The 25,864-nt window shown below is 41.3% G+C and overlaps 1 protein-coding gene and 1 long non-coding RNA gene across 20 annotated transcripts in view; one reads left to right on the top strand and one right to left on the bottom strand.

Annotated features, from left to right (window-relative positions):
* LOC310687142 overlaps positions 1-25,864 on the bottom strand; it is a 136,978-nt gene that overhangs the window by 82,872 nt on the left and 28,242 nt on the right. For 2 of the 11 annotated variants that reach the window (XR_014516261.1, XR_014516262.1), the window contains one exon: positions 1,391-3,585. The exons of the other annotated variants lie outside the window; for them this stretch is intronic. This is a non-coding gene — a long non-coding RNA (uncharacterized lncRNA). Of the gene's footprint in view, positions 1-1,390; positions 3,586-25,864 lie in introns of those variants that run through there. 11 annotated transcript variants of the gene reach the window in all.
* CACNA1C (calcium voltage-gated channel subunit alpha1 C) overlaps positions 1-25,864 on the top strand; it is a gene marked incomplete at its 5' end in the record, with an annotated part of 445,655 nt that overhangs the window by 408,475 nt on the left and 11,316 nt on the right. For all 9 annotated transcript variants that reach the window (XM_083461732.1, XM_083461734.1, XM_083461737.1 and 6 more), the window contains 10 exons: positions 933-1,061; positions 4,404-4,469; positions 11,853-11,944; positions 12,559-12,727; positions 13,224-13,351; positions 15,806-15,902; positions 17,765-17,867; positions 21,200-21,301; positions 22,336-22,463; positions 25,704-25,838. In XM_083461732.1, the coding sequence (XP_083317858.1) occupies positions 933-1,061; positions 4,404-4,469; positions 11,853-11,944; positions 12,559-12,727; positions 13,224-13,351; positions 15,806-15,902; positions 17,765-17,867; positions 21,200-21,301; positions 22,336-22,463; positions 25,704-25,838 (1,149 nt within the window). The remainder of the gene's footprint in view (positions 1-932; positions 1,062-4,403; positions 4,470-11,852; positions 11,945-12,558; positions 12,728-13,223; positions 13,352-15,805; positions 15,903-17,764; positions 17,868-21,199; positions 21,302-22,335; positions 22,464-25,703; positions 25,839-25,864) is intronic.

The raw sequence follows: 25,864 nt of genomic DNA, 5'->3' as shown, positions 1-25,864 counted from the left end.
CTCAGCTCCAAGCTTCATAAATATCCTTCAGTGAGCATGAAAAAGTCCTTGCAGAAACCTGAAGAGGCATTTCTGTATGCTGGCCAAAGAATGTTCCCACAAGACCAGGTGGTCTTCAGATAGCCATTTTTCTTTCTTCTGGCCAAGTGGAACAGAACACTAATGAGGAGCAAAGGCCATGGCTGTGTATGCACCCATTTAAATCAGTGAGAAAATTGAACATAGGTTGAACATCAGTGCTCAGCGGAGCCACAGGGCATGCACCACAAGGCGGGTTGGTTATATATTCAAGCTAGATCATCAAAGTAGCAGACTGGAGCAGTCTGAACAGCAAGCAGGGCATAAGGAGACAGTTTCTGTAGTGTTCTCCTGTGCTGAGTAATACTTATTACCTGAGGCATGAAGTACTTTGTTTCCATTTCCTCCTGCTTGTCACCATGACCAAGCAGCAGGAAGTTGTGAGCAAAATGGAGGTCTTGCCAGTTACACCTGTTGATCAAATTACATATGGGGCAGTTTCTCAATCCATACAAATCCAAAACAAAATAGCTTTCTTGTCTCACAGGTTATGATATATCAACCAAAGGAATAGCAGAAACTATGCCTTACCGTACCAGCAAGGCCCTTGAAAAATATTTATTCTTAAAGTTGGGGTGTGAGGGAGAGAGATTTTGGATAATGCCACTGAAGAACCATGGGGAACTGTTGAGGAATGAGGAAGAAAAAAATAGGCTAACAATTTGGTCCTAGAAGACAGATTATATATCTGCATTCATCTGTCTGAACTTCTGGGATTAGTGAAAGATTAGAGGTCTATAAGGCAGGGGAACAGTGCAGTGAGCTCTTCCTGTGAAGTAGCATTTTCTGTGGCCCAGGGTCTGTGTTCCTCATCTTCTGTTGTAACTACTGCCCTCTGTGCCAATGGGTTCCAGAACGCAGAGGAAAACTCTCGCATCTCAATCACCTTTTTCCGACTCTTCCGCGTGATGCGTCTGGTGAAGCTCTTGAGCCGAGGCGAGGGCATCCGCACACTGCTATGGACCTTCATCAAGTCCTTCCAGGTAATTCTTTATTTCTTCTTTTATGCCTTTGCCTTGGGAAAGTACTGATGTGTTTGCCACCTCTACATTGCACATTTTTATATAGATCAGCAATGATCCCTGAATGGATAGTTTTTTCCAGTCACAGGTCTCCTAGCATTAGGGTGAATGTGATGAGGCAGGATGAGGTAAAGGATTTCAAAATCTAAACCCAGATCTGTAAACCATGTGGAGGTGTGGAATTGTTTAGTAAACTAGCTGATTTTTATGTTTCATAAACTCCCTTTAGTGCAGTTTCCAGAGGGGTGACCATGTTAGTGTGTTGCAAGAAAAACACCCAAGTCTTGTCACATCTTTAAAGTTAACACATTTATTATGGCCTAATATATTTATTAGCAGCTAAGGTGCCACAATACCTTCTTTCCTGAATTTTAAGTTAATACTGGACATTGAATTGGGATTGTTGGATCCTCCTCTGATAAACATGCTAAGGCAAAATGATTGATATAGTCATATTTTCCCAAGGTAGTTCACAACCCTAGTTTGTATTTTTTTTATTTTATATTAAAAGTACGGTGTTTTACTTTGTCCCATCAGGTCAGCCTGCGAACAAGCACTATCTTTTTGCACTGATGATTTATGCATCTGTGGTCACAACCAGAAATTTGGCTTTGTCCAGTAATGGCAACAGCTCCAACCCCTATGCATGCTTTGGGCATAAGCTGATGTATCTTAGTAACAGACACCAGTACTAAATCCATGGCAATGGTCACAAGACAATGTGAGCTCACACAATTTGTTGTTGGCATCTGTCTGTCTCGAAAGACAATGGAGTGTGCTTCCGAGGGGAGAATCACAGTGCCTGCTGTGGCTGCAGAGACCAGCAACTTGTAACTGCTGCCTCCTGCATTGTTTTTGCTGTGTTAGCAGCACCAAAATTAACTCCCCAGGGCACAGGCCTGTGCAGTGTATATAGAGGTCCTGGGCTGCCCAGATTATAAGATACCCCCCCCCAGCCTTGCTGATGTGATCCAAAGAAAAGCAGAACAGTACATTTGGCATCAGCTTGGCTGCAGGAGCTGCTAGAAGGAAGTGTACAAGACTCCATCCAACCATCTTAGTGGCTCCACTCTGGATTTGTCTCTTTAGCCTTTTCTTCCCCCAAAGATGTCCCTCAAGGCTCAGGTATGGATTTTTCATCAGGGTTTACTCCCGAAGCCTTTCTCACAAATGAATAAAAACCTCAAGGCAGTGGAGGTTTAGGATCAGTTTTCCTTCTCTTAGATGGGCTACCTTTCGGGCTGACGAGCCCCATGAGCTAAGCAGAAATAACCCATGGGTGTCAACAAGCACCATTTTTAAAAAATGCATTTTAAAAAATTATTATCAGCAAGTTTACAGCCAAGGAGTTTCCTGACAGAACTTTAAAAACAGGCCCCAAACAAAGGACATAGCTCTGTCCTTCTGTAGTCTGTCAATATCAGTCCTATTTCTCAGCACAACAAATTGCTCCATCTCTCATTCCCTTTACATCTTTATTAACGCTGTGCCTCTCACTGAGTCACTGTTTGGTTCTTAGTTCTGTCTTCCATGATCCTTTATAATTTACCCATATGGACAGTATCATAAACAAGTAGAAAGTCAGTTGTCAAAAAGAGCAAGAATTGCGTGCTTAGAGGTTACTCAGACAAACATAACAAGAGTGTTAATTTTTTGGAGTCAATAAATGACAGAAAATGGAAATTTACAAAACATGTACACTGCAAATATATCCCAAAAAGGAATGAATTCCATTGTCATTGTGATTTCAGCAATATTTTCCAGTGTTTCCAAAAGATGTCCACAAAGTCTAACAAAATTCTACTCTGCACAGGAACATACATGTTGACAGTGCTAAATAGTTACTAAATATAAGAACAACAATATTCATTGAAACCCAACCTCATTACTTATTAGATGAATTAAGACACTCTAATTTCCTCATAGTTACATAAAAAAGTAATGAATGACCTCGTTTCAAAAATGCTTTATCACCATATTTCTCCATAGAATAATTTAAAAACATTTCACCCCAACTTCCACTAACAAACAGGAAACAATACTTGGAATTAAATTACTTATGAAGCTTATAAAAGCAGTGGCAGAAATACTTAATTTTAAAGTAGGGAAGAGTAGTTTATGTTGATAGATGTTGTCGTATATTGGTTATTGCACAGAAAAATTTAACTTTTTCCAAAAAAAATCCACAAGATACAGTATACACCTGCCTGCATTGAGATGATGGTAACGTATTTACTATACCCAAGATAAAAGCAAATACTGGGCATTAGCCAATGTTTGCTTATGTTCAACAGCAGTACTACAGATATTGTCTACTGAAAGCAAGACCCACTTCACATATTTGTTCTGATACAAATATTAATAATAATTTCAGAAAAATGAATGTGCAGTGCAAGACTTATTGACAATATAATTATGGTTCTGTGTGTTGATAGCAAGTTTAGTCAAAGATCAGGCAAAGTCAAAGATGGATCAGTAGAGGCACCTAGTGGAAAAACAGACACATTACAACAATTCATTGTTCTTGCAATGATTTCGCATAATACTTTACATGTATTTAAAAAAATTAGATGCACAAGTGCATCCATGTTTCCACTTTCTGCCATATATGACTTGCCACTTATACAGCTTCAGGGATGGGGTGGACGACTATTGCTGCTGCTGTTGCTTACATTTATAGCCTGCCATTCCTCCAAAGACTTTAAGGTACTGTACATGGTCATTCCCCCCCACCCACAACACATACATTTATTGTTATTATTTGTCTTCCACACACATATCTCAAGGTGATATACAAAATTCCATTCAAAGAAATAAATATTGTTGAAAGCAACATGGAAAATAACCTCAGATAAGCTCAAAAACAATAACCAACTAGGCACACCTAAGGCAGAGACTTATTCAGTGGTGAAAGTCTGTCCTAACAACAATCTTGCGAGGTAAGCTAGTATGGGAGATATGAGACCCAAGGTTATCCAGTGAACGTCATGGCTGGGCAGAAATTTGAACCTGTTTCCCCAATCCTAGTCCAATATTCTAACCATTTCAACATGGTGGGTCTCCAAGGGATGTATGAATTTCCATTTGGAATGTGACAACATGTGAGGGAAACAGCAAGTATAAATGCATTTTCATGTGCTTTGCTGCACACTGAATAGGCAAAGCCACTTTTGCCTTCTGTCTCATCCCTTCAGGCTGTTGTAATAACATATAGGGGCTTGCTGAAATACCCCTTTCTTCAACAAGTCAAACTGTCTTATTAAGTGGCACACCATGATCTATTTTGGGTTTTTTTTCCCCCAGGCTCTTCCCTATGTGGCTCTTTTAATAGTGATGCTGTTTTTTATCTATGCTGTGATCGGGATGCAGGTAGGTGATTTCCTAAAATTAATGTTTTCACATACAAAAGTATATATGGAAGTCAACAAACACTTGTAGGAAAATGATTTGATTGACCCAAATATTTTGACAAAGTACACAAAAACAGAGTATATTGAAAGAGATGTGCCAATAGGACTTTGATGTTCATATTTGTTATGTCAGTTCAAACAATTTGGTGGAGACAATGGAGAAGGGGCTTCCTGGTTCATTTTGAAGTTGTTTGGGGGTCTGGAAATGTATGGTCAAGGAACGAGGAGCGAGCCCCTGCTGCTTTCTTCATTTTATTTATTAATTTTTTACAGAGGTTGTTCACCATGGGTGGGGCAACATTAGAGAAGATTAATTGCTTTCCCAGCCAGTATAAATACTTAAATGGATATATTCACGTCAAAGGATCAAAACCCCTGTAAAAGGATGACTTTGACCTGTGTTGAGAAGATTGCTACAGTTGCTTTGAAGTACAGGTGAAAAACCACACCAAATGCTCTTAAAATATTGTACCTGCTTTTTAGCAGTTTAATTTAGAATTTATCTAAACATTGGCATATGAATCTTAGTTGCAGTAAATCTTACATCTCTTTTGACCACCAGCCTTATCTGAAATATCATAAGAACATAGGAGTCTGCCTTACACCAAGTCAGACTATTGGGCCACATAGCTCCGTATTGCCTACAGTAACTGGCAGCTACTCTGTAAGGTTTCAGGAAGGAGACCTTCCCAGCCCTACCTGGAGATGCTGGGGAGTGAACCTGAGACTGTCTGAACATAGGCATACCTAGGTTCCTTGTGCCCTTGGCCAGGAGCTGTATTGACACCCACCCAGAAAAGAATCTGAGAAGCAGGTGAGATTGCTTGGACAGGAGGAACGTGCCTCCTTGTGGCTGGATATTGCTTTCTGCCTGGAAGCCGCTCCAAGGATCCCTTTCCGCTCCCTCCTGCAACAGCAGCTGCAGCTTTTCCTTCTGGAGATCTCAGAGGATTCCTTCTGCATGCAAAACAGGTGCTTTTGCACCCCCAGGACAGGCTGCTTTTGCCAACCCCTAAGTATGCCTCTGCTTCTGCATGTAAGGGCAGATGCTGTACCATTTAGCTATCACCCTTCACCATCTGGTTTTGCACAGCCAGTCTAAAATCAATTGATGAAAGAGCTACATTGACACAATTGGTTTACAACTCGTGGAACTTCAGTTTGTGTCATAATTTGGGGCTGGCATTGGGGAAGCATGCCACCCGTGACTTCAACAGCTGTGTAGCAGGTAGAAATTCAATAGGTTACAATTATAGGAAAAGCTTCGTCTGACAGCATTTTGTCAGTCAGACACCCTACAATTTGTGGATAGCTACTGATTTATTATTGGGCCTTCCACCCCACTCACAAAAGAGGGCACAAAATTGTGTATGAAACACGCATACACACAAAGCAAATGTTATACATATGTGTGCCTTCTTTTCCCGTGGGGGTGGAGAGCCCAATCCACAAAGTGTACTGGACCAGAAAATGTTGGAATCCCTGGTTCAATACATTCAATCAAGTTCTTGGTATGCGTGTATGTTGCAGAGAAGAAGTGAAGCTTTAGAAACACATTTTTTCCTTCTGCTACAACGTGGTGTACCTGGCAGTGTTTATCTGTCCAGTGTCAGTGGTGGTGGGTGGATTTTGCCCACACCACACCATTGTCTATCAAACACAATATCTTATTTCCCCCCATATGCATGGATAGCAGCCATTCACTTACATGGGGGGGAGGGGGAAAAGTGTGTACTCAGGGGCAGAACTGAGGTGGGAGCTAAACTACCCCTGGGTTTGCAACTCTCCCAACATCATTGTTTATTGCAACCCATCTTCCTCCATGCAGATTAAACCTGCTCCTGTCTTGGTCATAGTATAATATGGTTGCTAATGTAATAGAGACAGAACCCACAGAGCTTCCTTTTAATATATGACAAGGCAGAAATGCACCTAATTTGTACACAATATTTAATTATCCCAGATGAATGTTGGACACTTTGCCTCATTCAAGATTTTAACAATCTAATTGATCTTATTATATTGCAAAACCAATATTTCTGCAAAAGAAGAAATATCTGCATTAAAATGTGTATCTTTGTCACAAACTAAGTTCTTGCATTAATCTATATTTTGAATTTGACGTAACGAAGAAATAATTAGAAAAGATTCAGGCAATTCTAACTCACATTCATATTTTAATAAATAATTAATTAATATTAGGTGCTAAGTATTTTTTATTATGTCTCTTCTCTTTGGCAATCACTCGTAGCAGAGTAAGATTGTCTTCCACGAACACTGTTTTAACAGTGAGTCTGTATAGGACTGTGGAGGCCAATTCTGGATCCACATGTCCTTTCACAATGGGGACATAGGTTTCCGGACGGGAGTTGATCACGGTGAAGGTTTGTCTAATGTGCCTTCCTCTTAGCTCCTTTCTCCTTTTAGCCCTGAGTTCATGCTTCTTCAAAGTCCATCACACCTTTGGTAAAGGCTGTTCTCCAGTTGGAGCGCTCGCAGGCCCAGTTATCAGTACTTATACTACATTTGTTTAGACTTGCCTTGAGAGTGTCTTTAAACCCCTTTTGCTTTCCATTTTTGAGTTTGGAATAGAGTAGTTGCTTTGGAAGACAATAATTATATCCTCCTCAACTCTGCAAAGTCCCATTTCCTCAGCTACTCAACTCTTGATGGGCATGAGGGTTTTGCCAAATCCCTTGCAGTGAAAAAGCCTGGTGAGAGTTGTTTGAATCCACTTGATGCAAGAGTTCCCTTTTTTTTTTAATAAAAATGCCCTTGAGACATTACTATTGAGTCATCAGTTTGGATGCACCAGAACTGACAGTGACATGAGACTTTCCTATTTAAGGAAAGAAAGAAAGAATCTATCTTAGCTGTCTCTTCTGATACTAAGCATCACAATGCTTAAGCTTCACCAACTTATGTGACCAAGTGGAAAAACACAAATTGATTATGATGGATGACGCTGCCCAGCTGAAGGTTCAACAAGTGTGCTTAGAGGAAGAATCTTCTTTTCTGTCGTCTTCTGCATTGCAATCACTTCTACATACTGTACTTTGCTAATGAGTAAGATGAAATGCTGATTTTAGCCTAACCATTGCCCCTCATTTAGTCTGTTATATGAAGAGCTTAAAAGAACAAATGAAATATCTCATGGAAACATTGCCACATACTCTTCTTTCCTGAGATGAAAAATATGGCCTGCCTCAGAGTATTTAATCTGTCCTCCTGCAACGGTAACTCCCAACACCCCCTCAGAACAGCTGCAACTGTCATTACTAAAATAGTGAGTCTGAGCCTGGGGGAGTCTGAGCCTAGAGATTTTCAGAGTACTCCTAAGACAACTAACTTAGAATAACTTCATTTTAAAAGCAATTTTCTGCCTCTCATGCTAAATTTTTTTAGAACATTCCTGTATTTCTTTCTCTTTAAAAAGCATGATGCTCAGAAGGATATTGCAGCACCTAAGCCTACCAACAAGGGACGCGGGTGGCGCTGTGGGTTAAACTACAGTGCCTAGAACTTGCCGATCAGAAGGTCGGCAGTTCGAATCCCCACGATGGGGTGAGCTCCCGTTGCTCGGTCCCTGCTCCTGCCAACCTAGCAGTTCCAAAGCACGTCAAAGTGCAAGTAGATAAATAGGTAGCGCTGTGGCGGGAAGGTAAACAGCGTTTCCGTGCACTGCTCTGGTTTCGCCAGAAGCGGCTTAGTCATGCTGGCCACATGACCCAGAAGCTGTACGCCGGCTCCCTTGGCCAATAAAGCGAGATGAGCGCTGCAACCCCAGTCGTCCGCAACTGGACCTAATCGTCAGGGGTCCCTTTACCTTTACTAAGCCTACCAACAGGATTTTCTAGAACCACCACATGTGCAGAAATCAACCAGATTCTGCAGCACTTGCACATGAAAACAACAAGGAAAATATATCTCACAAGATACAGAGAATTGCAAGATGGTAGCCCTACTATGAATTGTAGCATGATACTGAACTAAAGTGCTGGGTTCATGCATATGTCACAGAATTAATTATTTCTGTACTGGTTCTTAAATAACAGAAGAATGTTCTTTAAATTTAAATGTAAATTCATCTTTACATGGCATCTTCTTCACTTATATACTGAAGCTAAAGTACTTATAGCTGTCAAATGAAGGGAAAGGATTTCTTGGCAAATCTCTCCTAGCCTGCCTAAGCTCTCCAAGGATTGTGTGTGATGTGGCCAACAGAATAACCCTGTAATTTTATTTTATTTTTTTAAATGAATATTTATTAGCATTTCCAAAATAATACAAAGTACAAAAACAAAAACAAAAAATAACAAAAATACAAAAATACAAAACTTAAAAACAATTAAAAAACACATAGAATTTCCATTACTTACTTTTCTATTAACTTATTTCTCAGACCTCCTCACATCTCCCCTCTCTGTATTCCAATTCAAATTATTAGCTCAGCAAGTCCTCACCTGATTTAATTCACCTTAGAAACCAATTTTACTTTATCTAATCTTAGCTCTCATCCAAACTTGTTCATTGATACTTATCCTTAAAACATTTTCTAAGGTCGACCATAATTCCCGTCCACGAATTTCCCAATTTTCATACAAATAATAATGCAAAAAAGAAAAAAGAAAACAAATTATAATTATATACGCTTTAAATTCCCAATTTCTATTCCACCCATACCCCCTTCCCGGTTTCAGTCCCCAACATATGTCTATCAATCTCAATATACAGTCAGCCTGGAGATCTAACGTCCGAGGCTCTTAATTCTCTCTCACTTCCTCTCTGCCGGTTTTTTTGATAGTCCTTAATGTTAAACACCAAATCTCGGAGAAGCTCCGGCCCAACATGATCCACATTTCTTCCGTCCAAACCTCCGTACTTAAAGGTGAAGCCTATGGGGTGTTCCAAATCTTGTTTCATGTTCCTTTCAAGTCCGTTTATCCCCACAGCTCCAACCTCCACCTTACAGAATAACCCTGTAATTTTACATACAATGTGTAATCTTGTGCTCAAATTTTGTAACTAAACCACTGTAATCCTCTGTACTTATTTTTGAAAAATATTTGTATTAATGTCTGTCACGGGAAATGGGGTTGCTTGTGTGTAAACCTCCAGCCGTTCCAAACTGCTTAGGGGTGGTTGTGTCCTTCCCTGACTGAGCAGCCCTTTGCGCTGCTGCTCAGTCACTAGCAGAATCCGTGAGTGGGCGTCTCCTAAATTTCCTCCAGCATAAGAATTCCTTAACGGACAACCTTCGCCTCGCCTCTCTGCGCAGAAGCCTTCTGCGCAGAGTGGGCGTGCCGAGTGGTGGTCCTCCACCCTCCCCACTGACTTCACTGGAAGAGTCTCAGAGCCTCCCCTCCGAACTGCTCTCTGCCTCTCCCTTCTTCCTGGTGTCACCTGGACTTCTTTCCCCAGAGGACGTTCTCTCTCTTCCCTTACTAGTCCCCTCTCCTGCAGAATCTGGGAGCCTCGCCTCTCCGCTATGCTCTGATGTCAGTTCCCTGACAATGTCATTTGTAAATTGAGAGAAAACACACATTGAGTTATATGGATAAAGAAAAACTGAAGGGCTACAGAAGCTTTAGAACAGATTAGAATTTAACACAATTCTGAATAATTTTAGAGCTGGCCTTAAAATTCAAAGATTCAGTAACAGAAAAGGAAAAAATAGAGTTCAATCAAATATCTACACAGTACTAGGGAACAGTGTTCAAAACTCCCATTGTTCTAGGTGCATTTTGTGACAGGGGATTTCATGAGTGCGAGCAGTTTCGGAGCTCTGGCCACAGTACTGCACCTAAGATTTCAGATTAAAACTGCGGAGTGAAAGAAAAGAAGAAACTTTTTCTGCCTCCCCACTTCCAGCTACTCTCTGAGAAGAGAAGAGACTGGAGAAGAGGCCATCTTAAGAATATTAGGTGGGTGGGCAGGGGAAGGAATAGACCATGTGAAAAATGAACATATTTCAGCTGCAGTTCATTAATTTTCAGCATTGTATTATTGTTATTAAAAAAGTTTGCCTAGACATTCCGGCGTTGCATCCATAACCTAGGTTTAAGGTGCCATTTGGCTCCTAACTTTCATATCCTAGTAGGCTGATGTTGAATCTGCTCTCCCGAGGAATAGCTCCACTGATCCTCTGCGACCAGTTCCAGTCAGGCTGGCAGACAGCAGTCCTGAACACCCTTCAGAAACTGGGTGTTGCCCCTCAAGCCCTTCTAAGTCTGGGGTTGGGCCAGGCAAAAGCTACGGTCAGGCAAAGAATCATAGACACTGAGAGACAACAGGACTGCTCAAGGTGCCCCGACTGTAAAATTGGAGAAATCGAGAGATATATAGCTGCACCGGCAGCATATCTCTTCTTTCTCGTATCCAAAAATGCAAGAAGGGCTTTTACACTTGCCAGAAGCTCGGCTCTGCCCTCGCCGGTCCTGGAAGGATCCTTTTAAAAAGTCCCATATACTCAGAGACTTTGTGCCTGTTCATGTGGGGATATAGGAAGCTCAGAGCACTTGTTCTTGAGATGTCCCTTTTATGAAGAGGCACGTAGTGAGACCATTGATCACCTGCTGGTGAGGCTCGCTGACCTCCCGGAAAAGCAAAAATTTGACCTTTTCCTGTCAGGCAAAGATCATAAGATGACCCGGATGGTTGCGAGATTCTGTTTACAGATCTGTAGGCACAGACTATCCCCCAACCCAAACTAGTTCATTAAGAAAATCCCCAAACTCGATTCCATGGGTGACTCTGGGTCATCTCTCTGCAGTAGCTTATCTTAAAGTTTTAAATGTCTATACGCTTATCGCATTTATAAATTTTAAGTTTATTGTTGTACATTGTTTTAAATACAGTGGTGCCCCACAAGACGAATGCCTCGCAAGGCAAAAAACTCGCTAGACGAAAGGTTTTTTCATTCGCGATTTGCCTCGCAAGACGAATTCCCCTATGGGCTTGCTTCGCAAGACGAAAACGTCTTGTGACTTTGTTAAACCGTTTAAACCGTGCTTCGCAAGAAGAAAAATTCGCTAGACGGCAAAAATTGCGGAACGAATTAATTTCGTCTTGCGGGGCACCACTGTATTTGTTTTCCTTCTGAGATTGTAGCCCCAAGTATGTTTTATAAGCTGGTCTCCGACCGTAATAAATTATCTATCTATCTTAGTTTCTAACATTGCCGGGGAAAGATGTGAAACAAATGAGTTTGAATATCTGAAATGTGGAGGGTGCATCCATATTTTATTTATTTATTTATTTATTTATGTATTTAAAATAAATAAGAATATTAATGTGATAGCTAGCATGAAGTATAATCTTACAAGCTCCTATTTTCTACTAGGTGTTTGGTAAAATTGCCCTGAATGATACCACAGACATAAACCGGAACAACAACTTTCAGACCTTCCCCCAGGCAGTACTACTGCTTTTCAGGTGGGTTTCACACTTGTTTCCCTGGTTCAACTATATCATGGAGAAGTTAGTCACTGTGTCTAAGAGAAGGCACCTTACACTTGGGCTGTGATCCAATCAATTTGATACCCTGCCCAACAATAAATGTCCAATGTTTGTTAAGATCTGATACATCCAAAATCTCCTAAAATGCATCTGCTCAAAGTTCTTTGCCATGACTAGCTAACTGAAGAATAGGTTGACAGTCCAATATTGCAAACATTGTGGCTGCTTTTGAACCATGAGTTACACTGTGCTGCAGGATAGTTAGTTCCCATTAGGTGGTGGAGCAGAAATGACATGACTAGCTGAGCCTTTAATCTCTAGATCAGAGCTTTCCAAACTGTGTGTTGTGACATGATAGTGTATCATCTGCAGTGTGTAGGTGTGTCGTGTGAATACTCCCTGTGCTCCTCCCGGGGCTGGAAAGGGGTTAGGTTAACCTCCAGTTTGCTAGTAAAAATGAATTATTGTGTCACAAAATGATGCATATCTAAAAAAGTGTGTCACCAACATGAAAACTTTGGAAAGCTCTGCTCTAGATTATTCAGTGGTAAAGACGAATTACCTTCTTCCCATCAACCCCTTTTCAATAGATGTGCTACTGGCGAAGCTTGGCAGGAAATCATGCTGGCATGCCTCCCAGATAAGAAGTGTGACCCTGAATCCTTGGAATCAAACAACTCTACTGAAGGTGAACATTCCTGTGGGAGCAGCTTTGCTATCTTTTATTTCATCAGTTTCTACATGCTGTGTGCCTTCCTAGTAAGTATATGTCAGCAGCTTATGAGTGTTGGTGATTAACGTGCACTTAACTTGGAAACATAGGATGCAAAATTTTGCGTGACAGACTACAAAATATGTCAGTCATTCTTACCTACTGGGTCTGCATAGACCATTTATCTCTCTTTTAAATTACTTGGTCTTTAATTTTGCTTGCTTACCACTTTATTTTACTTTCTTTTATCCATACTAGTATTTGTTGTATTAAACAGAGTATGCAGGTTTGTAACTATATAATAGATTATATACATAGGATGCTGCCTTAAACTTGATCAAGCTAGTGGTGCATTTTCCATCACCTACTACTTGTTCCTTTTCAAAACAAAGCAATGAAGTCTAGGTTCCTTTTCAGTTAAATGTTTTACAGAGTTTTCTTCTTCAAAAACTCAAATTCTGAATTGCATGGTAAGGAACTTCAATTGTGGATGTTCTAGCATGAAATACTGACTATTATTGTTGTTTCTGATCTTCCTTGCAGATCATTAACCTTTTTGTAGCTGTTATCATGGATAATTTTGATTACTTAACACGGGATTGGTCTATTCTGGGTCCTCATCATCTGGATGAGTTTAAACGGATCTGGGCTGAATATGATCCTGAAGCCAAGTAAGTCCCAGGACCATGTTCCAGATACATTTTTAGAATAGTTGCCCTAACTTCTGTCTATTCACCACTGAATTTATTATTCTAAAACCATAGTTGTGGCATAGCTAAAAGTAACAACAACAACACTTTTGTAAAGCATTTTCAAGTGTTGAAAGTGCTTCACATGCATTATCTAATTGTTGTTCTTATAATAGCTCAGTAAAATGAGTTGTATTATTATCCTCCCTATTGCAGGTAGGAGACAGAGTTGTTTACTTAAAATAAATTGTTGACCAGAATGCAGCATAAGTAATTTTGGAGAATGCTCTAGAGAGAAGAAACTTTAGCTGAATAACATCCTTTTGTTTTGAGAATTTTAAAAAAGGTTTTACAAAAGACCACTATTTTTAGCTGAATTTAGGACCATGAGGACTCAAAACCCAAAAGATCTGGACCAAAGTGTCAACCTCTATATCCAACACCACAGAGCAGTTATAAGGAAGGTATACCTGATCAGAACTGCTTTTACAGCGCATACGTGGGTGGTGCTGTCGTCTAAACCACTGAGCCTCTTGGGCTTGCTGATCAGAAGGTTGGCAGTTTGAATCCCTGCAACAGAGTGAGCTCCCGTTGCTCTGTCCCAGCTCCTGCCAACCTAGCAGTTCAAAAGCATGCCAATGCAAGTAGATAAATAGGTACCGCTGCGGCGGGAAGGTAAACGCCATTTCTGTGCGCTCTGGTTTCCGTCACGGTGTCCCGTAGTGCCAGAAGCAGTTTAGTGATGCTGGCCACATGACCTGGAAAGCTGTCTGTGGACCAACGCCGGCTCCCTTGGCCTGAATCGAGATGAGTGGCACAACCCCATAGTTGCCTTTGACTGGACTTACCGTATTTTTTGCACCATAACACTCACTTTTTTCCTTCTAGAAAGTAAGGGGAAATGTCTGTGCGTGTTATGGAGGAAATGCCTACAGATGGCATGCCTACGGATTTTCCTCCACTTAAAAACTACGTGCGTGTTATGGTCGGGTGCGTGTTATAGAGCGAAAAATACGGTAACCATCCAGGGGTCCTTTACCTTTATCCTTTACAGTGCATAAGCAAAACATAGCCAGATTATTTAAGAATACAGAATGCAGGTGGAAGTCTTTACTCATAATTGCATATATTTGCACAGTTGCATTCTAGTGTTAGTTAACTTCTCTTTTGTTTTTCTTACTAAATGTGTTTAGAACCTGAAATGCATTATTCCTTTACAAAGGATATTCTGTAGAGCAGGGGTAGCCAATGTGGTGCCTTCCAGATGTTGCTGAACTCCAACTCCCATCATCTCTGACCACTGGCCTTGCTGGCTGGGCTGATGTGAGTTGGAATCACCAACACTTGGAAGGCACAACATTGCCCATCCCTCACCATAGAGGCTTTTATTGAATTAGAGAAAGTGAGTTTTTCAGGAGTAAATTTATAGTCCTAGTTTCACTAGACTAGGAAAGCAGGTTTATTTTCAGTGCCACAGTGCATGCTGCTACATCATGGGATAAAGTCCCTTAGAAAGTCAGAGGGAGTATACTACTCTGCTATAGTCCTAGAAAGAGGCAGATGCACAAATCATTGGTTTTTCTGAATTAAGAGATAACTGATTTAAGTACGTTTTGTTGTAAAATCCTACCAATTCAATAAAAACCCATATTATTGTAAGTGTTTTACATCACTGCAACTTAAAAGCAAGAGTTAGTTGCAATGCCCTGGTTTTTGTAAAACTAACGTCATAAGGTATAGGCCCTAAATCAAAGCCTGTATCTGCTTCCTTTGCAACAGACACAGCATAGAATTCAATTGTTACAGCTTGCACTAGCTCCAGAATAAAAATAACAACAGAATTTGCTATACACATACAGAAACAGTTGGAAAATATCCCGAAAATATAAGGTGATACAGGAAGGCAAAGCTAGGCCAGAGAGCCTGAGATCCCAATTCTTCAATATGAACTTCTCAAAACTCGAAATGAACAATTCTCAGATTTAGTATTTCATTCCCAACACAGAATGCACAGCATATTTGAGATACTTTTTAAAAAAATTGTCTGGGTTAATCAAAAACCAGTAGTAGGGAACTGGCATGCAACTTGGGCCCTTAGCAGTGAAGGCACTCAGGCTCACAGGATTATATTTGACTCAGATAAACTCATATAGTGTAGGTGGAATTCAGTGTCATGTTATGATGATTGTTCCATCTGCACATGCATTTCTGACTGCCAGACACAACAATTTCTCCAATCCTTCCCCTGCATGCTATTTTGGGGGTTCTTTCAACTCTCTTAGAGGAGATGAGGGGAAGGTGCCAGGGGCAAGAAGATGAGAACAGCCCCACTGCACTAGCAGGAGTCCTTGCACTGATTCTCACTACCACAATGAGTTAGTTAAATCTGGTCCTGTATTCCTAACTGACACGTCCCTTTTGCACTTTCTCCTATAGGGGACGTATCAAACACCTAGATGTGGTGACACTGCTCCGTCGGATACAGCCTCCACTGGGTTTTGGGAAACTCTGTCCTCACCGGGTAGCTTGCAAGGTATGACATTTCTTTCTTTTTACAAAGGCGATCACATTAACAGAATCTAATCTTTGTTTGCAGTGCTGTTTTTCTAGAAAAAGGTGCCGGAACTCACCTCCCTTGTTCTCTTATTATGGCAATGGCACCCATCTGATAGGTGCTGGAACTGAGTTCCGGATGAAAAAAAGCCCTGTTTGTTTGAAACCTCTCACTAGATCCAGACATTAGTCCCTACTATGCATTCTATGGTTCTCGTGGCAACTGGTGTTTAGGATATGGCAAAACTTGGATAATGTTGCCTCTCCAGTTTAATGTCAACATGTCCCTTAGCTGCTGTGTTCTGATCAGACCTACCCACTATGGGGAGGGAATGTGAACTGATGTCGATTTGCTTTAAGAATATATCTCGTATTGGCCTGAATATAAGCCTCACTTTTCCGCCAAATTCTGACTGTGAAAAGTTACACTTATATTCACAACCTTATGGTATGCAACCAGGAGTGTGGGGCAAACAGTGCCAGGAGCACAGCAAAGTGGCACCCACCCCATAATAATAATAATAATAATAATAATAATAATAATAATAATAATAATAATTTTATTATTTATACCCCACCCATCTGGCTGGGCCTCCCCAGCCACTCTTGCCGGCTTCCAAAAAAATATTAAAGTACATCAAACATTAAAAGCTTCCCAAGGCCGGGAAGGGAGAGAGCACGGCTCCCCCACTCCCAGTATGCAGCCAGGAGCAGCGAGGAATGGAGCGGCTTATATTTGGGTATTTTTTCTTTTTCTCCCTCCAATTTTAAATGTGCAGCTTATATTCGGGCCAATACGGTATATCACACCTTTGTCCAAAAATGTGTATCAGGGCAGTGTATATAAAAAATTAAAATCCACAGCAATTTAAAATGCCTTCCTTGGGGAATGGGGGTTCCAATACAGAGAAGGCACTGTTTTGAACATATATAATGTATTTCTCCTAAAGGTAGTACACAGAGAAGGCCTCCTCTGATGATCTTAATACACAGAAAGGTTGATATGGGAGGAGGCACTCCTTCAGAAATATAAAGGACACCAACCTTTATCTTTTTCCTCCTCCAACCCCTTTCCTTTGGTATCATATTTTTCAGATTGCAAATAAATGTAGTAAATAAATAACCCTGAGCCCAATTTTAGGTAGGCCTCAGTGCTGCAGCCATCTCCTGTCTAGACTTTTTGGTTGGACTACTGTCAGCTTCAGCAGCTGCCTGCATGTGTCTGCACAGGCCCATGTGGGTGTGAGAATGTGCCAGAGAGCAAGGTGAGAGAGGTGACTGCAGCATGTAAGGACCGAGCCCTGTGGAACCCCACATTGAAGGTTCCACAGGGCTGAAAAGCATTCCCCAAGCAATACCCTCTGGGAATGACCACCCAGGTAGGACTGGAATCACTGCAAAGCAGTGCCACACACCCCTCCCCCAGTTCAGACAGTCGCTCCAGAAGGATACCATGGTTGATGGTATCGAAAGCTGCTGAGAGGTTGAGAAGAATTAACAGAGACATATCTCTGTCTCCTCCATCCTTTAGTGACTGGTAAGTCTCAGTAATTTACAGCCCTCTCACATGAACCCTGGAATAGAAAGTTTGAGAACTTCTGATTTAGTCTGTTGGTAGCTGGACAACAATGCAGCATTTTCCATGAAAACTTCTGGAAATGGTCACTTTTGGATGCAATATACCAAGTTTGTCCAGGAAGATTCAAAAGTCAAAAAAGAAAGAACCTGGGGGTAAGGGGTATAGCAGTATTTGAGTTAATCTTGAACCTGATAAGAGAAAAGCATATGAATAAATATAGTTCATTCAGCATAATATTTTCTCTATTTTTTCAATCCTCATAGCGCCTTGTGTCCATGAATATGCCACTAAATAGTGATGGGACTGTCATGTTTAATGCAACTTTGTTTGCACTGGTCAGAACAGCACTGAGGATCAAAACAGAAGGTAAGACCTTTAAGGTGCAGTATGATTGTGTGGGATACTATCGAGGCTGGGCCATGGACAGCAGCAGTCTGGAGTGAGTCAGGACTAAAGACAAATACAGACCAAAGTGCCATTTATATTTAGACAGACATCTAGTGACTGGGGTAAGCAGTTTAGTCACATTTTTAAGGTATGGTTTTTACACCTATAATGACTTATAATTTAATTCATAACAAATTAATTAATTCTTCAGTTTAGGCAGGTGTGCAGTCATGTACAAAATTACCTTATTATAACACCATTCTTTTGTGGCTGGCAGAGATATATGACTTTTCTGAAGGCTGTTCGCACATCCATGTCAGTATGTCAGAATACATGGGTCAAATGTGACAAATATGACTTTGCTTTTACCCTGTTCAAATTAACATTTACAAAGTGGCTGTCAACTAACTTTCAGGATTAATATAGTGATGTAGTAAAGCTAAGTTCATAATACAGAAAACTAGAACTGAGTACACAGTTAATTCATCATACTTCATTATGACTGTGATAATGTTTTATTATGGTTTTATATTTGCTGGAAGCTGCCCAGAGTGGCATCCACAGCTACAATTGTTGTTACATGAAAGCCTTAAATCTCTAGCTATATAAGAATCACATTATACAAATGTGTTAATAGTAGCCTTGAGTTTTACTTGAAAAGGGTCAAGTTGACCCTAATTGCTAGTGTTTTTGCTGCTCTTGAAACTTCCTCCTGCTGAATGGAGTCTTTATTTGCGCTACAGTTTTTCTTCCTGGATGTATCTGTATTCAACATTATAACTATGTTAGACCTGGCTTTATCATTATATTATTTCTAGGGTTATTTCCCCTGTATTTCTCACTCTAAGAATCCCTAGATTGTCTTCACACAACCTTTCCAATGAGAGAGGAGTATTCCTTTGGGGGGGGTAAATAATTTTTTATTGATTTCTTCTTTCCACAATAAGTGATAATTCCACAAATAACATCAAAAACAGGTTGTCCTCCCTTTCCCCATATATACATTTATCCTTTCAACACTATCTCTTGCGAGATTCTTAAAATCTCGCTACTTCCCTCCATTTCCACTTCTTGTTCTTTATATATACCAAATTCTTCTGCATTTCCATATCTATGTTTAACCCATTATTATATCCTTAATTATCCAAATTTCTGGTAATTGCAAGAATTTAGTTAAAGCCTGTTAATGTTTCAGCTTGTTTATAATATTTTTGCACATATACAATAAATGTTTCCCACTCTTTTTTAAACTTCTCATTATCATGGTCTCTGAGCTTTGCTGTCAGTTTTGCCATCTCTGCATAGTCCATAAGTTTCATTTGCCATTCTTCTTTTGTTGGTATCATTTCTTCCTTCCATCTTTGAGCTAACAGGATCTGGGCTGCTGTTGTGGCATACATAAATATCCTCTTCTGCTCTTTGGGTAGTTCAGCCTCTATTAATCCTATAAAGAAAGCTTCTGGTTTTTTTAACAAAAAACATTTTGAAATTTTTTTTCAATTCATTATAAATCATTTCCCAGAAAAACAAATACTTTTGACGAAACAATACATATGTGCTAAGGAATACTCTCTCAGTTTCTGGGAAATGAGAGAGAAGTAATCCTTAGCACATATGTATTGTTTCCTCAAAAGTATTTTTTTATGGTAAAATGCACAAGCTCACAGCAGTGTTGGGTGGCTGTAGTAATTTGTATCAAGCAACATGGAAACCTGATTTTGAAAAGATAATCTCACAGAAGTTTTAGGATTTTTTTATGAGTGCAGATCCCAAAATCTGCTCTGTGCATAACCAGAAGGGAAAACATTTGTAAGTCAGTGAGTTGTTGTTTAGTCGTGTCCGACTCTTCGTGACCCCATGGACCAGAGCACGCCAGGCACTCCTGTCTTCCACTGTCTCCCGCAGTTTGGTCAAACTCATGCTGGTAGCTTCAAGAACACTGTCCAAACATCTTGTCCTCTGTCATCCCCTTCTCCTTGTGCCCTCCATCTTTCCCAACATCAGGGTCTTTTCCAGGGAGTCTTCTCTTCTCATGAGGTGGCCAAAGTCTTGGAGCCTCAGCTTCAGGATCTGTCCTTCCAGTGAGCACTCAGGGCTGATTTCCTTCAGAATGGATAGGTTTGATCTTCCTGCAATCCATGGGACTCTCAAGAGTCTCCTCCAGCACCATAATTCAAAAGCATAAATTCTTCGGCAATCAGCCTTCTTTATGGTCCAGTGAGTAGGTAGTATTTAATACTACACCATTTCAGTCAAATCTATCCCCAATCTGAAGAAAGGAGTTGGGGGTTCCTTACTAGGCTGTACGCAAGTGGGGATTTTCCTGCCGCATTCTGACCCACCCCATTCCAGCCTGTTCCGCCCCTTTTCGATGCCAAAAACTGTGTGTGTGTGCAGTCACATGTGACTTGAACTCACGCGAGTGTGGTGTTGCCTGTATCATCTTTTTTTGTCCTCCCCTAACATTAAGTGGTTTGGACTCTGTTATGGTAGAAATCAATAAAATCATTGGTACTGACCTTCCATTTGACCTGTTCTTTATTCTGTTTGGATTTACAAAATGCTAGGTGAAAATGTGAAAATGGTAACTCACCTTTCAATAGCAGCAGTAGAAAAAGACAACCCTGCTTTCATTGATTAGCGGTGTCTGAAGGTATCAGATATGGCTTACTCAGTCAAACTGACTAATATGATAACAATTAGAGAAGGGAGACAGCAAAATGTGTATTTATTGATAAATAGTTTCTTTACCATGTTTTAAGGTGGATTTAAGCAACAGTGCTTGTGTTCTGTGAACTTTGCTTTTGCAATTAATACTGCAAGCTTTGCAATATATGGTTACATAACTGCATATACAGTGGTACCTCGGGTTACATACGCTTCAGGTTACATACGCTTCAGGTTACAGACTCCGCTAACCTAGAAATATTACCTCGGGTTAAGAACTTTGCTTCAGGATGAGAACAGAAATCGTGCTCCAGCAGCACGGCGGCAGCAGGAGGCCCCATTAGCTAAAGTGGTGCTTCAGGTTAAGAACGGACCTCTGGAACGAATTAAGTATGTAACCAGAGGTACCACTGTATTATTATGTACATCTTGTATATTCACCAATAAATAAATAAATAAAATGCATGCCCTTCTGCTTTATCCACATGCAGTCTCTCACACCATGCTATGCAGGTCATAAAAGCCAGCAAAAAGTTTTTTTTCTTCATTTTTTTGTACAGGCTTAATTGTGTTTGCTAGAATCAAAGATGTTTCTGAGAGACTTGTCTTAAAATTACTTCTCGGGCTACTGTTTCTTCTGGCAGGTAACTTGGAGCAAGCAAATGAAGAGCTGCGTGCAATAATTAAAAAGATTTGGAAGCGCACCAGCATGAAGCTGTTGGATCAGGTTGTGCCCCCAGCAGGTGGTGAGCACACCTTTTTTCTGTATTTAATACTGAAGGACAAATCAATATTTTTCCATGCAAAGAAATATTATTTATGATGGCGATGGCTAGACAAGTACTGTAATAGCCAAGAATGGGAAATGACAAGCTGAACCTCTGGTACATGGGTATTAGTGAATAGAAATCTGCATTAACAGAAAATATTACAAAACAGTTGAGAGCAGCCAAACAGATATAGACAACTTTATTGAAAAAATGTATTTTTCTTACTACCGTATTTTTCGCTCTATAACACGCACCAGACCATAACACGCACATAGTTTTTAGAGGAGGAAAACAAGAAAAAAATATTCTAAATGAAATAGTGGATATATTATTTTTGTGGTTCATGCTGTGGCCACAGACATGTGATCTGACAGTGAGTTTGGAGTAGCCCAATGCAAAAATCCTGAGGATCCATGTGGATCCATGCTTTGTAACCACGGAGGAGGGAAGGAAGGGGAACCATGGATCCTCTGCTCACGACTGCAGCAGATCCCCCCCCCGCCGCCACCCGCAGGCATTCGCTCCATAACACGCACAGACATTTCCCCTTACCTTCTAGGAGGAAAAAAAGTGAGTGTTCTGGTGCAAAAAATACGGTACTTTTGGAAACAAAAGAAGAACACTATGTAAGGCATTTAGATACACATGACAAACTCTGATGTGCATTTTAGGATAAGATATATGAAAAGCTACTCCCTATTGTTATCAGTTATACACTTAAATAAGTACACTGATATGTATACAATCTCCCTTTCTACCTACCATTATTTGTTCCTCTTTCCATTCTGCTTACATGTTAAACATGGAACAATAAAATATATATTTTTAAATACTCTGTAACATGCTCTGTAATTACTTGGAAAAGAGAAGCCTAGCTTCTCTTTACAGTATATGAGAATAACTACTTGCCTGGCTGGACATTACCACCAGTAAATAACTATGTCCTGGTGAATGAGAAATCAACAAATAAATATAATTGTTTTCAGCTTCTTCTATGCTTTTAAACTTAGATGATGAGGTAACAGTTGGAAAGTTTTATGCTACATTCCTGATTCAAGAGTATTTCCGAAAATTCAAGAAACGCAAAGAACAGGGCCTTGTTGGCAAACCTTCACAGAGGAATGCTCTTTCCCTCCAGGTAAGAAACAGATATTGCTTAATATTATGCTACTGATCCACCACATCCACCATTTCCATAGTCTTTCCACCAAAGATATAAACCAACGAATCTCAAACTGTGGGAACATTGGGGAGGTACAACATCCTATTTGATGAGTCCCAGACCTAATTTTAAATGTATTCTGACTAAAACCCCATTGAATGCCAGCTTTATGCCCCTCCAAGACATGGCTATACCAGGTATCCTTTTGTGTACTTTTTATTGATTGTGCTCAGCTCATGCAGAACAAGCTTTGATTTTTCACAGGCTTTTCATTTCTATGATACGTTAATAGACACTCCCATTTATCTAAACCACTGAGCCTCTTGGGCGTGCCGATCAGAAGGTCGGCAGTTCGACAGGGGCAAACAAAGGTGTCATGACACCTGGGGCGGCAAACCGCTATGTGCGGTGCATGTGTGGCGTTGCTACATACGCTGTACATAGTGGGTTGCTGGTGGCAGTGCTCCAGTGCCGTACGGACAGTGCCGGGATCCTCTGCTTGCAGCTGCAGCCGCAAATGGAGAATCCTCCATTCGTGGCGGTAGTGGCGATGGAAGGATCCCACCCACCGTCTGTGCAGCGCTGGCGGCAAACCGCTATGTACAGCGCTTGTGCGGCGGCGTTACATACAGCGCATGCATGTCGCACCACACATGCACTGTACATAGTGGTTTGCTGCAAGCACCAGGATCCTCTGCTTGCAGCCACGAACAGAGGATCCTCCACATGCGGTGGCGCGATGGCTGCTTGAGCCCCCGCGGGGTGCCTTCTTGTCACCCCCCCGACATGGCACCCAAGGCACACTGCCCCCCCCCCCCGTTGCGACGCCACTGCGGTTCAAATCCGCACAACGGGGTGAGCTCCTGTTGCTTTGTCCCAGCTTCTGCCAACCTAGCAGTTTGAAAGCATACCAGTGCAAGTAGATAAATAGGTACCGCTGCAGTGGGAAAGTAAATGGTGTTCTGTGTGCTCTGGCACTTGTCACATTCCTCCATGCACCAGTAGCGATTTAGTCATGCTGGCCACATGACCTGAAAAGCAAATGCTGGCTCCCTCAGCCTGAAAAGCGAGATGAGCACCGCACCCCATAGTCGCCTTTGACTGGACTTAACTATCCAGGAGTCTTTTACCTTTTTTACCTTTATCTACTCCAGTATTAGAATAAGCTTCTGCAGTCATGTAGTTTGCCAGTTTTTGCTTAAAAGTGAAAACTGAAACTAGCTTTTAGCAATGGAGAGGCAAGAAGAGGCTACTTATGCCCTTACTTGCACAACAGCTTTGCAATGTATGCCAGTTGCATCCCCAACTGTCTGGTTGCTGCCACCACACTCCCTATTAACCGCTATAAGTCCCAGGTTAGGTGAAATCTGGGAGGTCAGATAAATTGCTTCTAAAGGGATACTGTCCTGGCCCTTGCTGCCAGATTAAGAACTCAAACGTGGGTTTCTGTTTCTTCCAAACTACATAATGCACAAATCTATTATATATAGAAATGGCTAAGCATGAATTGAAATGTTGATCCAATAAATTCTACAACCCTGCCTCTTCCTTTTGAAAAGCAGGATGGGAGCAAGCCTTAGCATGGCAAAAGACAGGCATTTCTCCTCTGGGTAGGCAATGAGGAACTTCTGTGAGTGGGCGCCAGCATCTGCATAACCATGACAAAAGAGATGCGGACTCAGTATCCAACTTATGCTCCAGCAGAGAATTCCTCACTAACAGAATATAATTTTGTCTTCCATTCTGTACCCTCGCTTTGCACCCATTTCCCTCCCTCTCCTTTCCCTTCCCTCCTCCGCTTGTCCACACTGCTTGCACAGACCATGACCATGGTAACCTCCTTCATCCTCCTCCTCCTCCAGGAGTGAATCACTCACACAAAATGGTTGCTACCTGTAGTTGCATGAGGTGGGAAGGGGATCCTGTAGGGGTATAATGTGGAGGAAGTGGCAGTGGGGTTGGCAAGTGGAGCAAGCAAGGACGCAACCGCTAGTTAAGAATAACGAAGAAGGAAGAGGGAAAACAGATAATGCAGAATATTTAAAATAACAGGAACTTGTTGGTTCAAAGCTATCTAACCTAATTATGTGACTTACAAAAAAGGCTTCTGTTCTAGTGAACAATGCAGTGTAGATGCCAGCTGCAGAGTGTTATGATGGTCAATGAGGGACAAGAAACCCTGATGTGAAGGATCCCGATATGAGTGGCCAAAACCTGCATGGGCACAGTCCATGTTTTAAGGTTTTCCTTTCCATATTGGGTTGAGTGACAGCTGGCATTTTTTTAGCCAGAGCACAGGTCACATCTGCAAACACCTTTAGGGAAGTTGGGGGAGATGGTAGTCATCTCCTGGGAATATGGGTAAGTGCCTATCTGAGGAACTGATATTTCTTGATGTTGTTGCCAGACTGAACTTGGTGTGTGCTTTTGTACTGGTAGGTTGTTATGCCTGGTTCATTCAAGCAAAATGTAGGGCAAGAGAGCAGAGCTTTTCTCCACATGTCTTACTTACTAAGGAGAAATAACTAGGTTAAAATTCAAGTTCCATATTGGATTTTTTTATATAGATTTTTGGTATAGGACCTCAAGAGTAGCTGGTGAGAGACATGCAGCTGAGCTGGAGCTACCAGCTCAAACCTGCTGAGTTTCTGAGCTAGAATAGGCTTATTTCCTCCTAAGGTAAGGGGAAGTGACATAGCTAAGCCTGACAGGACAGCTTACTCTATGACATTGACTCCTTCACGCATTAATTAGACTAACCGCATTTTTCGCCCTATAGGACGCACTGTCCCATAAGGCGCACCTAGGTTTTTTGGGGGGAAATAAAGGGGGGAAAATTTATCCCCCTCCCCGGCGTGGGGCTGGGGCGGGGAAGCCCGAGCTTCCCCCGACCCCAGCCCCCAGAACAGGCAACTCTCCGCAAGCCGCGGGAGACCAGCCCCTCTCGCACCAACCCCTCTCGCTCTCCAGGCTTCAGCGAAAGCCTGCATTCGCCCCATAGGACGCACACACATTTCCCCTTCATTTTTGGAGGGGGAAAAGTACGTCCTATAGGGCGAAAAATACGGTAAGTCCATTGGCTATATGAGGCTGGTCACCCCACCACCACAACATCCCATTTCATTGAGGCTCAGTAGCTCTTAGGTGCCCAGTTCCAAGTAAGTTTCACTATTTTTTCTCTAACCTACTGATGTGCTAAATTATACTATTTTACAGGCTGGTTTGCGCACATTACATGATATTGGACCAGAAATTCGACGGGCAATCTCTGGAGACTTAACAGCTGAAGAAGAATTAGACAAGGCCATGAAAGAAGCTGTTTCTGCTGCCTCTGAAGATGATATTTTCAGAGTAAGTACTTTTCTAAAAACCTCCAT

Source organism: Podarcis liolepis, assembly GCF_965112155.1.
Source record: "Podarcis liolepis genome assembly, chromosome: 10".
Taxonomy (NCBI): Eukaryota; Metazoa; Chordata; class Lepidosauria; order Squamata; family Lacertidae; genus Podarcis; species Podarcis liolepis.
Note: the sequence above shows the minus strand (reverse complement) of the source record. Positions and strands in the feature narration are given on the sequence as shown.